Here is a 14835-nt window from a genome sequence, read left to right as displayed (position 1 = left end):
TAACCTTCCCTAACCTAACCTAACCTAACCTAACCTTCCCTAACCTAACCTAACCTTCCCTAACCTAACCTAACCTAACCTAACCTTCCCTAACCTAACCTAACCTTCCCTAACCTAACCTAACCTTACCTTCCCTAACCTAACCTAACCTTCCCTAACCTAACCTTCCTAGATCTAATACACGATATCCTAGGCCGAATATAGTACATATGTGTTATACAAGGCCTAAGAATAGTTATGCTTTTTTAGCTTCATTTAGCCCCGACTGTATGAAGTGAATAGTACAAAGTTCAACTATCTAATTGCTTGAAACGGCAATCTTTGTACTATGGTGCACATGATTACAAAATCTATTATCTAAACAGGAGAATGGGTTGATGGGAGGAGGGTTATGTGAGTGCTGGAGAGTTGCCGGGGTCTAAACTTACCCCTGAGGGGCTAGGAATGTGTTGATGTTATCATTTAAAGAGGTGGGAGATAGGGGTTGATGGCCCCCCTTCCTCCTCCTCTAGCCCCCCCTCTCTCCTTCCATTTCTGGTATGCTGAAGGGGGAATAGGGGGGAGGGGGAAGGATGATAATTGGTCAGTCATTGTGGTGTGTTATTGGCTGGTTGTTAGGTTCATAGGATGGGCGCGGTGCAATGATTGGTTCCTGGAATGGTCGGTGTAGGGTGGTTGTGGGCGTGGTTAGTGAGGTGGTTGTGGGCGTGGCTAATGTGGTGGTTGTGGGCGTGGTTAGTGTGGTGGTTGTGGGCGTGGTTAGTGTGGTGGTTGTGGGCGTGGTTAATGTGGTGGTTGTGGGCGTGGTTAATGAGGTACAAGGAAAACTAATTCTCAGTTAAATTCGTAAATAATCATATCATGCCAGGAATACTAGCAGGAGATGCCTATATCTTTGTCTATATTTATATGTATGTGACTGCATAGAATGTTTAACATTACGTATCGACATAAAGATACAACCGTAACTACAGGTTACTAGAAGATGAAGGGACGACGACGTTTCGGTCCGTCCTGGACCATTCTCAATCTGTACAATCGACTTGAGAATGGTCCAGGACGGACCGAAACGTTGTCGTCCCTTCACCTTCTGGTGTGTGGTCTGGTCAACTTACTTTAGCCACGTTATTGTGACTCATCGCCTGTTACTAGATGTATTAATAGTTCGGTCTGGTGATGGGGTTGAAGGACTAGCAGCCGTAACAGCTACTGCCCAACCACCTAATACACTTTAGTTCTGGACTAAGTTGTTGTTTTTAGATTCAGCTACTTAGAACAAAAGTTCCAAAGTAGCACGGGCTATGTTGAGCCCGTAGTGGACTTACCAGGCACAGGAGCGGGGCTGTAACTGCTTGGACTAAAGTAAAGTGTGTGTATACACCAAGTAGCGGGGTTTTAGTGGGTAACCTGACCCCCGGTGCTCCCACCTGAGGCTGGTGTCAACTTGCCAATGTCACGGTATGACCCTGGCGTGTGTGTGTGTGTGTGTGTGTGTGTGTGTGTGTGTGTGTGTGTGTGTGTGTGTGTGTGTGTGTGTGTGTGTGTGTGTGTGTACGTACGTACTCGTCTAGTTGTGCTTGCGGGGGTGCTTGCGGGGGGGTGGGGGTTGAACTTCGGCTCTGTGTTCCCGCCTCTCAAGAGTTGATCTGCTGGCGTACAGGTTCATGCGCTTATTGGTTGTGTATAGTTCTGAAGCACTGAATGGAGTCAGCCTCGACTCACGACTCTTGTAATTCACTCCACTTGCTGGATGTCCTCGCTCTCATACAGTGCTTCCGTGCTTCCTTGTGGCTCGTGTGTGTGTGTGTGTGTGTGTGTGTGTGTGTGTGTGTGTGTGTGTGTGCCTCGCCTCGCCTCCTCGAGAGGTATTTCAGTGACCATGAAGATAAGGCCATTGGAGCCATATATTTTGATCTTGGCAAAGACAAGGGTATGGTACGTGACTAACTCCCCCCCCCCCCACACACACACACACATACACACACACACTACCACACACAGCCCGTACCTTGTCAAGCACAAGATGAAAAAAGCTAGAAAAAGTTCAGAGGTATGCCACTAGGCTAGTGCCAGAACTAAGAGGCATGCGTTACGAAGAAAGGCTGCGTGAAATGCACCTCATGACACTGGAAGACAAAAGAGTAAGAGGAGACATGATCACCACCTACAAAATTCTCAGAGGAATTGACAGGGTAGATAAAGTTTAAACTGTTTAACACGGGTGGTACGCGCACAAGGGAACACAGGTGGAAACTGAGTACCCAAATGAGACACAGGAACGTTAGAAAGAACTTTTTCGGTGTCAGAGTAGTTAACAGATGGAATGCATTAGACAGTGATGTGGTGGAGGCTGACTCCATACACAGTTTCAAATGTAGATATGATAGCCTAGCCCAGTAGGTTCAGAATTCTGTACACCAGTTGTTTGACATTTGAGAGGCGGGACCAAAGAGCCAGAGCTTTTTGGTCAAATTCTCGAGCCTATTGGGCTCTTTGTAGATCGATTGGCCAGTGAGGCTTGCAAAAGAAAACTGATTATGACTTTGGACTATCTAATGCAATTATTAGAAACATACAAATTAAAGAAATTACTTCAGAATTAGAAGACCTAAGAAATGCCCAGAGACCTGAAAGCTGCAGTATTAAAAGCTATGAGAACTTTTGTAATAATAGGTATTTGTATGGTCAGCACAGTAATCGGACCAGACAATGTGATGTAGTCATTGCGGCATTTCGCCTTGGCTATAGACACATCTGGCAGGTTAGTGAGGCTGAGCCACTACCAGAATATTCAGATTGTAAACTCTGTGACAAACCTTTAATGCATTCACTAGAACACTATATTGTTGAATGTGAAACCGTAAAGGACTTTAGACCTCCTGGCCTATTGTACCACCAACTGTGTAACTATTTCATTGAATTTGCATTTAAAACTGTGTATGGAGTCAGTCTCCACCACATCACTGCCTAATACATTCTATCTGTAAGTATGCAATGTTTTTTTTAAATACATTATGTATACTTTGTGTGTATGTCCGTCCCTCCGTCGTCCGTCCAAGTACACGTGTGACGGACGGACGGAGTACACGTCATATTTCGACGTGATACTAAAGAATCAATATATATTAGTATACTAAAGAAACACTGTAGACTGGATATTACCCACACAAATTACATCATTCTAAACACTTACATTTGACTACTCGTATACCATCCATACAAACGCCTCGTCTTCAAATATTTACATTTCTCTCTTGCGTATGACACCAAACAGTGACGTCAAGACACAAAAACTGTGAGTCGTCGCTAAACCCGCGTACTGGCCGCCCTCACGACCTTCACTTGAGGCGACACTCGGCTACGAGGCGCCACTTGCCAACATCATAATAATTCGCCGATTAGTTTTCACTTCATTAATATTTTAACTTGCATAGCCTAATGAAATTTGGGGGTTCAGATCCTGAGCTCACTATGAGGCTTTGTCATTTTTTTCCACTACCGCTCACAGTATGGGAATGAGGACCATTGTGGAGTTCAATCCCTGAACCAATTATGTGTGTCTATAACCCTTTTCACCACCGTCCACGGGATGGGTATGGAATGCATAATAAATGAATAAAGTAAATTTCAGGGTCAGCATTCGACCCACAATATATTGTCCAATGGGTTTGGAGCTGTACTCGAAACTATAGTTCGCCAGTGTTAATCAGAAATGCAAATAATGACTTGAAACATTCTAAACAAAAATACAAAAATGCTAAAAGGTCTTTCTTGAGCATTATTAGTGTTTGAGGAGCCATAAACATCGGATAATATACATCGAAATGTCTTGGAGCAGTAAACATCGGAAATTGTCCAATAAACACTAGGAATGTCTCGAATCAATAAATATCGGGAATGCCTTAGTGGCCGTTCTTCCTGAGGACAGGTTGGTATACACACGACCTTGGTATACACACACGACCTTGGTATACCGACTCACAGCCTCGGAATATTGACCCACGCGGCGTTTGAAAGACATGGAATAGTCGTGAATAAATTAGAACCAAGGTAGTGGATGATTGGGATCACATATAGGTGGGACAGGTTACGCGCTATCTACGTGGGACAAACGTGCGGGTGTTGCTAGGTGGGCGAGATAGATAGGCGTTACTAGGTGGGCCGGGATACGTGGGCGAGATAGGAGGATGTTGCCAGGTGGGGGCCAGGCTACGCGCAACCTATGTTGGTAAGATTGTTGGGTATTATCAGAGGTGGGCAGAGTACGTGCTGCCCATCACAACACCGCCCGCCCCTCGCGCCAAAGTGGACATGGCTCCCTCTAGGACGCCATGAGGCCGGCGCCTATCAACACCAGCAGGGGCCCGCCAGCCACTACCCACATCACGGTGCCTAAAATGTACTGTAAATTACACATACTCTAAATTCTTATCGAAATAATAAATAAAAAAGATGATTTTGATTTATAATATTATTGCTGGTCATTTTATATTTATCTGGTAAAGCTACTCTACGCCAGAAAATGTATATTTGTGGTATTTAATGAGACTTAATAACTGAATCTTGGCAGATTTTACAGATTACGAAAACAAGGAAATATGTTTAAGGAAATCTCCTGTCAATGAACATTTTATAAGATCTCCATATTTGCTACACGACCAGGCTTTAGACACATTTTTGTAGTCTTAAAATGTTAGCATGCAATTATTTTTCAATCGTTTTTCTGTTTTTGAAGTTATACAATTCTTCTATCAGTTTTTTCATTGGCAGTTCCCAGCAACTGTTGCAGATGTCTACACTACTTTCACTATGAGGATAGATACAGACTATTTAGCACGGGTGGCACTCGTATAAGGGGACACAGGTGGAAATTGAGTAACCAAATGAGCCACAAGAGGCATTAGAAATATTTTTTTTCAGTGTCAGGGTAGTTAACAAATGGAATGCACTAGACAGTGATAGACAGACTCCATACACAGCTTGAACATCAGCCCGTTCTCGCGAGCGTTCCCAATGTCAAGAAACTGTTGTTCTAAAGTAACTTATCCTAACCTACCAGAGGACCAACGAACAGAAAACGGTACATTATGTTGATTTCGCGAGCCGCTACCATATTCTTGTACGGCAGTTTTTGGCCTTGGGTAAAGTGCACGTCAAAATGAACGTCAAAACGTCTTGTGTGCTATTTGAAGGACGGGTTGTTATCTAAGTCTTATAGGGCCTCATAGGCTTGGGAACCAATACACTAGTTGATTGGCGGGTGAAAAGCGGGATCAAAGCGCAACCCCCGCAGGTGTACAATTAGGTGAGTACATTAACATCACACAGGCGCTACGCTTTTAAAGTTGCTACCCCCGCTCCTATGTCAGCTAATTCCACTACGGGCTCACTGTAGCCCGTGCTGCTTGGAACTTTTTGTTGCGAGTAGCTGAATCTAAAACAACAACAACAACGCTACGCTTTCACTTGATAATTATCTGCACTGGCGCCAGGGAAGTCCCGTCCAACCTCTCAGACGTTGTCACAGTGTGTTCTTCAGCCTGCCGCCACTTTTACCACTTGTGACCACTCCAATTTGTTGAATTACAGCGCCTCTCGGATTCGTGGCAAAGCGCGTGTTTATCTTGGAGGTAAAGTCATTGCCCTGATATAATCTGTTTTTACCTCGACGAGAACAGGAAGTCGGGAGATGGTCAAAGATTCTTTCACTATTTCTGAGGATTTTATCTGGCTGAATTTTGTGCTGGAAGTTAAGGCTTGGATGGATAGGCTACTCAAAGGGAGCGTCAACGTGAGGGGGATACATAAACCAGTTTCTCAGTGTAACTACATTATTATTATTAACATCTTTATTGACAAAATTAATTACAATTTTGCCTAATCTGAATTGAGTTTAGTTTTGAACTACGCTGAGAGCTAAAGTATTTTTGTTGGCTGGTCAGTAAGCTATTGTGGTTTCCTTAAAATGCTCGATAGTTAACCCTGGGTTCTGCACTGAAAACCGTTAGTAAACTGTTTGGGGAAATGTTTAGTTCTATGAAACAGAAAACAAAGGATGTGTGTGAACTGATGGTGAATGGTTTAGAGATCTTACTTTCAGTGTACTCACCTAGTTGTACTCGCTTAGTTGTGCTTGCGGGGGTTAAGCTCTGGCTCTTTGGTCCCGCCTCTCAACTGTCAGTCAACTGGTGTACAGATTCCTGAGCCTACTGGGCTCTATCATATCTACACTTGAAACTGTATATGGAGTCAGCCTCCACCACATCACTGCCTAATGCATTCCATCTGTTAACTACTCTGACACTGATATAGTTCTATCTAATGTCCCTGTGGACATCACAACAAACTTATATTACCTGAACACAAAAATGCAATGATGTGATATATTAGCGGCAGTGACATAGCTGCTCTCGTACCTTTGTAATGATATTAGGGCTTTTTGAATGGCAACTTGCAGAGTAATGTTATAGCCTTCCCGGTTTGGTGCCTTCTTTTGATAATTACTTACTTGCAGAGTAATGGAGTAATGTTTCATACTTTCTAACCTTGAAATCCTTGCAAGACATGCCTGAACCTTGTGCTAATATCCGCACAGAGAAGTACTCCAACAAGATATCTTAATAATGGAACGAGTTTCGTTAAAGATTTACTTGCTTTAAGTATCCCGAGGAAGATTTCTATATTTTTCGAACCCACTTCCGTATCGGGGTTAATGTAGTGCAAGAATTTTGTTTAGCTTGAACTAATTCCAACAATGTGATGTTCTTTTGAGGAGAAATTTTTTTGTGTATATTGGCACATTTTATTTATATCTGGTAGATCCTTATCTCAGGATCAAGTGGTTTTTTGCTTCTAATATTTCGACCACGTTTGCAAGCACACATGTTTGTGATCAGCTGTTTTCTGTGATAACATTAACCATTCTTGGCTTCGTTTTAGACTTATTTATGCACACCTGAATCTGATACTCGAGGTTGCTGAAACTCTGGCATTTGCTCCAAACTATGATGCAGTGTGCCAGACCAAATGTCAGCATGCAGTAAAGTCGGGCAATAATATTATTGTTATTAATATTTTCTTCTTCAAATTCTTCACTCCTGCCCCCTGGAGGAGGAAGGTCTTCCTTGCCATGACCCACATCATGTAGCCTCGTATGAAATCTGGCCGCACATCATGTAGCCTCGTATGAAATCTGGACCACATCATGTAGCCTCGTATGAAACCTGGACCACATCATGTAGCCTCGTATGAAATCTGAACCACATCATGTAGCCTCGTATGAAATCTGGCCCCACATCATGTAGCCTCGTATGATATCTGGCCAACATTATGTAGCCTCGTATGAAATCTGGCCAACATCATGTAGCCTCGTATGAAATCTAGCCTACCATAGCAAATGAGTCTGACACACTGGCAAGTCCTATAAATTGGGAGGGAGGGGAAGGGTAGTACTAAGACCATCACAACAGATTACCAATCAGCCAGAAAGTATATTTTAGCCCTGAACCTAAAGTCCAGGACTTCAGCAAACTCTTGAGTGTATACGTCACTGAAAGTAATTGATGGTGTTGCCTCATGCAGCTAAGCATCTTCTGCAACCATTGTGTTGAGGTAATAACTGTAGGCGCTCGTCAAGGTGCTTGTGAAGGCTGTTTAGCTTAGTCTGTACGTGTGTGTGTTCAGTTGAGCACGTATGAGTGTTCGTGTTCAGTTGAGTACAAGTGTTCATGTACATTTGAGGTTGTAAAGTGCTGGGCAAAGATTCCCATCTTACAAATACCAAACTTGAAATTTAAGACAGAAAAATCCAATAATAAAAAATATATCTTTAAAAAATTTTATATGTCTGGAATAAAAATATTGGATACATCTTTTATGTATATGTGATAAGCGGCGTGTGTATGTATGTGTGTGTGTGAGTGTGTGTGTGTGTGTCTCGCATATATTGTGTGTATATTATCTTTGATGGAACTAATATCAACGAAATACAACTTAAGTTCCATAATATGCAGACAAAATACTGTTTGTTTACATCTTGCGTATTATGTCTTATTATAGTTTGTTACGTGTAACTGTGTATATAATTGTGCAGGTAATTGTACGCAACTATGTTCATAACTGTAAGTAACTGTGCATTCAACGGTGTAAACTGGATTATTGACCTTCAGTTTTAAAATGTTTATTGATAATTATTATTGAATTATTGTTAATACACAGTACTGAGGTATGAATGCGTGTTAATACGCAGATATTACTAACACAGATGCTTCTTAGGAAGTGTGTGGGTGTTGAACTGGGGCGCAAACGTGTTACTGGAACGTTGATTTAACGTTATCGACGTTGGTTTAACGTTATCGACGTTGAATCAACGTCGTGTGCCACTAGGGTAAGGCTCTAGTCAGTCCTCCAAGGGGGAAACCCAGCTATGTTATGGGATTTTGTAGTTTAATCTCTGTAATGAGGCGCTACGGTACACATCCGCTCTCTCTCTCTCTCTCTCTCTCTCTCTCTCTCTCTCTCTCTCTCTCTCTCTCTCTCTCTCTCTCTCTCTCTCTCTCTCTCTCTCTCTCTCTCTCTGGTTAACTCACACAACTGAATACATCCATTTGACTTTTCTCATCTCTCTTACTCTTCCCCCATCTCCTTTAAGTCTGTCTGTGTCTCTCCCCCGGTCGATAAGAACATTCAAGATCGTTCTAGATCTTCCACATCCATTCATCCGCAAACAGTCGATATAACGCATGCGCCGTGTGTGTGTGTGTGTGTAGCACCTGGTGTTTGAACTTAACAACGGGGACTAAGATTGGCTGCCGTTAAACCCCACTGCCAACACTGTTGGTGCCAGCCTCCAGGGCTGCCCCCGCGGAAGGCAAATACTCTTTTTACAAGGTTTAGTGCCAAGGGCGAGAAATAGTGCATTCACGCACACATGTGTCCACAGTGTGTGTGTGTGTGTATGTGTGTGGGCGTCCGTGTGTGTGTACTCTCTTAGTTGTATTTGTGGAGGACGAGCTACGGCTCTTGGGTCCCGCCTCTCGACACTTAATCGACTGATGTATAGGTTCCAGAGATTGCACAGTCATGTTTACACTTAAAATTGTGTGTGGAGTCTGCCTCCATCTTCACTTCTTAGCGCATTCCAATTGTTCACTACTCTGACACTGAACAAATTCTTTCAATGTTTAAGTGACTCATTTTGGTACTTAGTTTCCATCTTTTCCCTCTTGTGCTACCCCTGCTAAATAGTCTGGCCTTGTCAGACATTGTCCATTCCCATGAGTATTTTGTATGTGGTAATCATGTCTCCTCTGTGTGCTTACCTATCAGGTTGTACATTCACCCATATACAAGTGTGCGCACGCGCGCACAACCTTTGGACTGGGCCTTACGGCTGAGTAGACAGCGCTTGGGAGTCATACCCCTAATGGCCCAGGTTCGATTCCCGGTGGAGGCGGAAACAAATTGAGCAAATTTTCTTTCACCCCTAATGCTCCTGTTCACCTAGCAGTAAATAGGTACCTGTGAGTTAAGGCAGCTGCTTCCTATGGATGTGTGCGCTTGTGTTAGAGAAAAATATATGTGGTAGATATAATAGAGGAAAAATAAATTGGTTAGAAAGGCGGGGTCCAAGAGCTAATAGCTCGATTCAGTAGATACAAATAGTAAATACAAATAGTAAATACAAATAGTGTATACAAATAGTATATACAAATAGTGTATACAAGTAGTAAATACACACACAGCTAGGTGAGTACACTCGCAGAGGCGCGCGCACGTGTTGCTCTACAGACAAGTGTTGCCACTTTCTCCTTCTAAATATATATACATACCTGTATATATACACTCATAGCTCAGTAACGATTAACAAAATACTGAAAAATAATATCGATTCGATACCCTCATACGTGCATCAAATCCCAAACATGAAGTAACGCCGGTGATTTATAGACTAAGAAAAAGGTAGGCGAGACTTGGGCGTGTTGCATCAGCCAGGCGGTAAATATCCACGGCGGGCCGTTCAGGGGTCAGAGCTTCGTGGAAACCTGGACGTGGAGGGAGCTTCCCACATGGTCCTTGACACTACTGCAGCGGTAGTAATATCTATGGAACACGGGGTCTTCGTCGGTAATCATTCCGTCGAGCCAGTTCGTCTTACAACAATCAATACGTTTGAAGAGACGCCATAATCGACGTAGGGTTGGTTGCCTTAACTCGGCGTCGCTGTAATCTCGCTGCTGCTATAGCATATATTTCGTCTGACCGGCTGTAGGCGCCAGCTAGCTAGCCAGCCCAGGCCAGGCCGCCAAGCACAGGTGTTGCGTCAGCGTCTGCGTCTGCAAGTCACCGTACAAGCTCAGGTGTTGCGTCTGCGTCTGCAAGTCACCGTACAAGCTCAGGTGTTGCGTCTGCGTCTGCAAGTCACCGTACAAGCTCAGGTGTTGCGTCAGCCGCTTGCTGTACAAGCACAGGTGTTGCGTCTGCAAGTCACCGTACAAGCTTAGGTGTTGCGTCAGCCGCTCGCTGTACAAGCACAGGTGTTGCGTCAGCCGCTCCCACTGCACAAGCACGCTCAACTGACACTTTAAGAAGCGTCGGTCAAGCAATTGACAACTGGACGCAGCACTACAAGATGCTGTCAATACTACGACCCAACACTTACAAGGCCCAACTCGCCTCTCTTACAAGTGGTAAGTAGCCATATTATCTACTTGTTCTAAAAGAGTGAACCGTGACACACAATTGTAGTGTCACGGTGTTGTTGTGTCGACACCCCAACCGTGACATTGTCGCCGAGTTCACAGTAATACCGTAATATAGATATCGTACTCGGGTCGATATCCAGTAGTTTCTAACTTGGGTAATAGTGACTGTCAAGGCTGTTGTAGTTGGCTGCTGAGGGTGTAAGTTGGTTTTTAGCATGTCTTCCCTTGCCAGTGTGCAGTGTACCCAGAGTTAACACTTAAGAGCGCTGCGAGCGGGTAATATTCCATAAATAATGTACAGGTGGTGAAGAGCCCGCAGCAAGGTCGAGCATAGCGGTAACTTGAGGCATTACACGTGGCATTAAAAGCCTCACATGTCATCACAATCTCTCACTGTAATGTTATATTAGTGTTGGGATACTGGAGACTCCACAGGGAGCGCCTACTGACACCCCCAGCACCGTCCAGCCGTGACTCCTGCCGTCTCGGCCCCTCCAGCAATGGAATTTTCCACGAGGGTGGCGGGCGGGGCGTCCGTCCTCGGCTAGTACATCCACCAGTGTACTCGCTTAGTTGCTCACCCAGTTGTGCTTGCGGGGGTTGAGCTCTGGCTCTTTGGTCCCGCCTGTCGACCGTCAAGTCAACCAGTGTACTCGCCTAGTTGTGCTTGCGGGGATCTCTCGCTTCTTAATAGACTAGTACATAGGTTCCCGAGCCTTTTAGGCTCATCATATCTACATTAGTTGATGTGTATGGATATTAGTCTCCAGATGGGTTCCCCCTGTTAATGTATCACCCATGCTAAATAGTCTAGATTTGCCTGTTCTTTCTATTCCCTAGAATTGTGTGTAGTGATCATGTCTCCCATTGTTCTCTATAAGCGATATAAGGTTTAACGCATTTGCCTTCTAGTGCTAGTGGCCCTCGGTAAAATTAGGTAAAACTAGTCTTGCCTGGTAACTTGTACCATTAATCTTAGGGTAGTGACATAAATCATTGAACACTGTCCAGGTTAGTTTGGTGTTTAACATTGTAAGAACTCCACACTGGTGCTGCATATTCCAGAAATGGTCTGATATGCGTGGTATGCAAGATCCTCAACGACTCTTTTTAGATTCCTATGAGCAGTTATGTTCACCAGCCTTGCATAGGCACCTGAAGATGTTCATATAATGTGTACTACGGGGGAAGAGGTTCAGTGTGATAACGTTCCTTAATATGTGTTTATCTAATGTATATTTCACTGTACATTGATTCTGAGCTGCTGTAGCAACACTATTTGTTGTAAACAATTCAGGCACATTCCTGTGGCTCATTCGGGTCACACTATCGCTTGATATGTACTCGATAATATATAGGAGTTCTTTTGACTTTCCAGTTCTACAATATGTTCCAAAGGTTTTCTAAAATGTTCTATAAAGTGTGTAGAATGTCTAGGTAACTTGACTATTTTGATTTTTTTAGTGAGTTTTTAGGTTTATGCGTAAGTATGAGGTTGCCATAGTTACCTACTTGGAAGATGTTAACATTATCTTCCTTACCGGCAGATTTTTATGACTTCAGAGAGCTGGAGGATGAAACAGCCGCCATGCTCTTGGCTAAACACATATGGCGACTATTGAAGAAGGCTCGCAATCGTCTCTACCAGGTCAGTGAACTATCCCCTCTTCGTGGTTAGTGCCTCCATTCCCTTCTTAATAAATGCCTTAATCTACATCTTAAAATAACATAGTCTAAGAATTATGATGCCCAAACCACACAGAAGATGAAGTTTCGAAGCCTAACACTACGTCCATTAGTGTTAGGCTTCTCTCTAAGAACTATAAAACATACGATATCAAGGTGTAACTTTTTTACAAGATTGGTTTAATTATTGCCTAAAAGAAATCAGAACCTTGTTTTACCCACAACGAACACTGACGGGAAGTTACACTTTCATCAGATGCCCGGTTGTGAGGGTGGAGCTGGCGGCGTGTCCGTACTCGTGCCTGCTGACTTCCTCAACAGACTATCCAGGGACGTTGTGAGAATGACGGAGGGAGAGAGACACGGTGTCAGGTGAGTGTCTAAGAATGGTCACCATCTTCACAGATCAATACATGCTAGTTTTAATTTTTGATGTATAGTCTAAATTCCCTAGAAAATCTTGGCTATCGTGAAAAAGTTGTTTATTGTAACGATTCCACAGATTACAGTACTGTATTTTCTTTAATCGTTAGTCCCAGTTGATTCATAAGGATGTGCATGTTTCAGAGGGTGCACTCTACACATACACTACTGCGATGGGCAGGAGGTAACCAAGATTGGGAAGATCAAGTGCGACCCCCACCTTCCTTCTTCCTCCCTGCTACATCTCACCCTCACTAGGACTCCTGAGGGACCGCGTAACACGAATCCTCTCCTCAGGTGAGGCCAACTTGATTACCTGGAAGCCAGTTTGTTTATCTTGCAGAAGTCGGCTTGTGTAGAAGTCATATTAACGGCTAGCTTGTACCATAAATTATATAGGAGTCACCTTGTTTCTTAATAATTCGTGTATAATATGTAATTTGCTCCAGCAGCATGAGGTTAATTGGAATGCAACAATCGACGTACTCCTTAGATAAAGTAGCAACATGCTTATTCCTTAGGTCTTGCTCTAATGACACCATTGCAGAAATTCGACAGCAGCTAGCTCCTTAAGAGTTACTTATGGCATGTGTTAATTGAGAAGTATATGTACTTCCCCACTTTTAATTATATTCTAAGGCAGTACAATTTAAAGTTCTTAACCGAGGCTTATTTTTTCTCTCTCAACAGAATTCTTGGCTTTGGAAATGACAACATTATCTACATTAGTCCAGGATATACGTTAGAGAAGAAGCGCTCCAAAGACATCAATCGTGTTACGAGCTGAACCCAACGCTTAACTCGTAGGTTATATAGCCTGGCCCTTCGGTTACCAGGCTCTACGGTTGCTTGGATATGGTAGCCTAGATCTACAGTAGCTTGGGCCTACGGTTGCCTAGATCTATGGTAGTCTGAATCTACGATTCCTTGGATCTACGGGAGCATGGAAATAGGATTGTGCAATGATTCACGAGATGAAAGAAAGGGCACTTCTCTATAACATCATCATACTATTACAATATGTCTATCAACAGTTGCCATCCAGATAGTCAGGGACTTCGTTCTACCTATGAGAGCCAGCTCGACTGCTAAGGGCTTTGGGCTACTTAGTGAACTAGAATTTATTTATGAGGTTCACTACCTTGAAAAAGCAATAAGAATATGCCTTTTTGTGTAGTAACGATAAATGTTCGTAATTTTTCTGATGTGCTTTTTGAATTTGTCCAATTTTGTCAACTAATCTTGCATTTTAATTGTTGTACTCGACAACATATGACACAGGTTTTCTAGCTATATAGATAACAAAACGGTTACACGTGTGAAATATTTCCATTCAGTGATACAAATAAGTAGCGACAGCTACAAGCACCAATAGCTGTAGACTCAAAAGCCCGTGAAGGGGCATAGCACAAATTACTTTTAAGTTCCACGGCGTTGGAAACTTGTAGTACATTCCATAAAGCCGAAATAAATGAAACTTGTAATTAAATATTTGATGAAGGAAACAAAAGACTAATTTGGGGACTTAATTACTGAATAGTTAGAAGTAGGTTCTTGGCCATTAGGCTCTTCAGACATTACCCATAAGTCGAATGTAAATTACAATCATTAATAACCCCTTGGGCAATATTGTCTATAAGATCTATATAAATTTTGGCACGTGTGAAATTAAGGTCACAAATGCAGATGTACCTAAATGTGTTAATAACAAAAAAGTCACAGGCAGGCACAGAATGTTCTTGCCTCCCCTTAAAACTTTTTTTTTTTTAATTTGTCTTGGGTGGCTTGCCTCCACATTAGGGGTGAAAATTTATGATTGGAGTATAGAGATGAACGCTCAATGATACACTTCTGGCCGCCTCTTCAATCACAGCTTCCCAATTAAATGCTTAAAGCTTAAATGTTAAATGGAAAATTCATTCATCTGTCAAACCTTTGCTAGTCAGTTATAATTGGGATACCACCAGTACTTGTATTATATATTAAAGATTTTTTAAATGAAATGTTTGTTTATACACCTAAT

At 42.9% G+C, this 14835-nt stretch overlaps 1 protein-coding gene across 4 annotated transcripts in view; it reads left to right on the top strand.

The window, feature by feature from the left end:
- LOC123746330 (protein charybde) overlaps positions 1-14815 on the top strand; it is a 22868-nt gene extending 8053 nt beyond the window's left edge. The window contains exons 1-6 of one of the 4 annotated variants that reach the window (XM_069314971.1): positions 8733-10410; positions 10449-10688; positions 12251-12351; positions 12646-12761; positions 12957-13109; positions 13503-14815. In XM_069314971.1, coding sequence (XP_069171072.1) covers positions 10631-10688; positions 12251-12351; positions 12646-12761; positions 12957-13109; positions 13503-13599 — 525 coding nt within the window. In that variant the 5' untranslated portion in view covers positions 8733-10410; positions 10449-10630 and the 3' untranslated portion in view covers positions 13600-14815. Of the gene's footprint in view, positions 1-8732; positions 10411-10436; positions 10689-12250; positions 12352-12645; positions 12762-12956; positions 13110-13502 lie in introns of those variants that run through there. The other 3 variants (XM_069314970.1, XM_069314972.1, XM_069314973.1) reach the window with 3 other exon arrangements.
- The last annotated feature ends 20 nt before the right edge of the window (positions 14816-14835 follow it).

This window comes from Procambarus clarkii, chromosome 80 (assembly GCF_040958095.1).
Source record: "Procambarus clarkii isolate CNS0578487 chromosome 80, FALCON_Pclarkii_2.0, whole genome shotgun sequence".
Taxonomy (NCBI): domain Eukaryota; kingdom Metazoa; phylum Arthropoda; class Malacostraca; order Decapoda; family Cambaridae; genus Procambarus; species Procambarus clarkii.
Note: the sequence above shows the minus strand (reverse complement) of the source record. Positions and strands in the feature narration are given on the sequence as shown.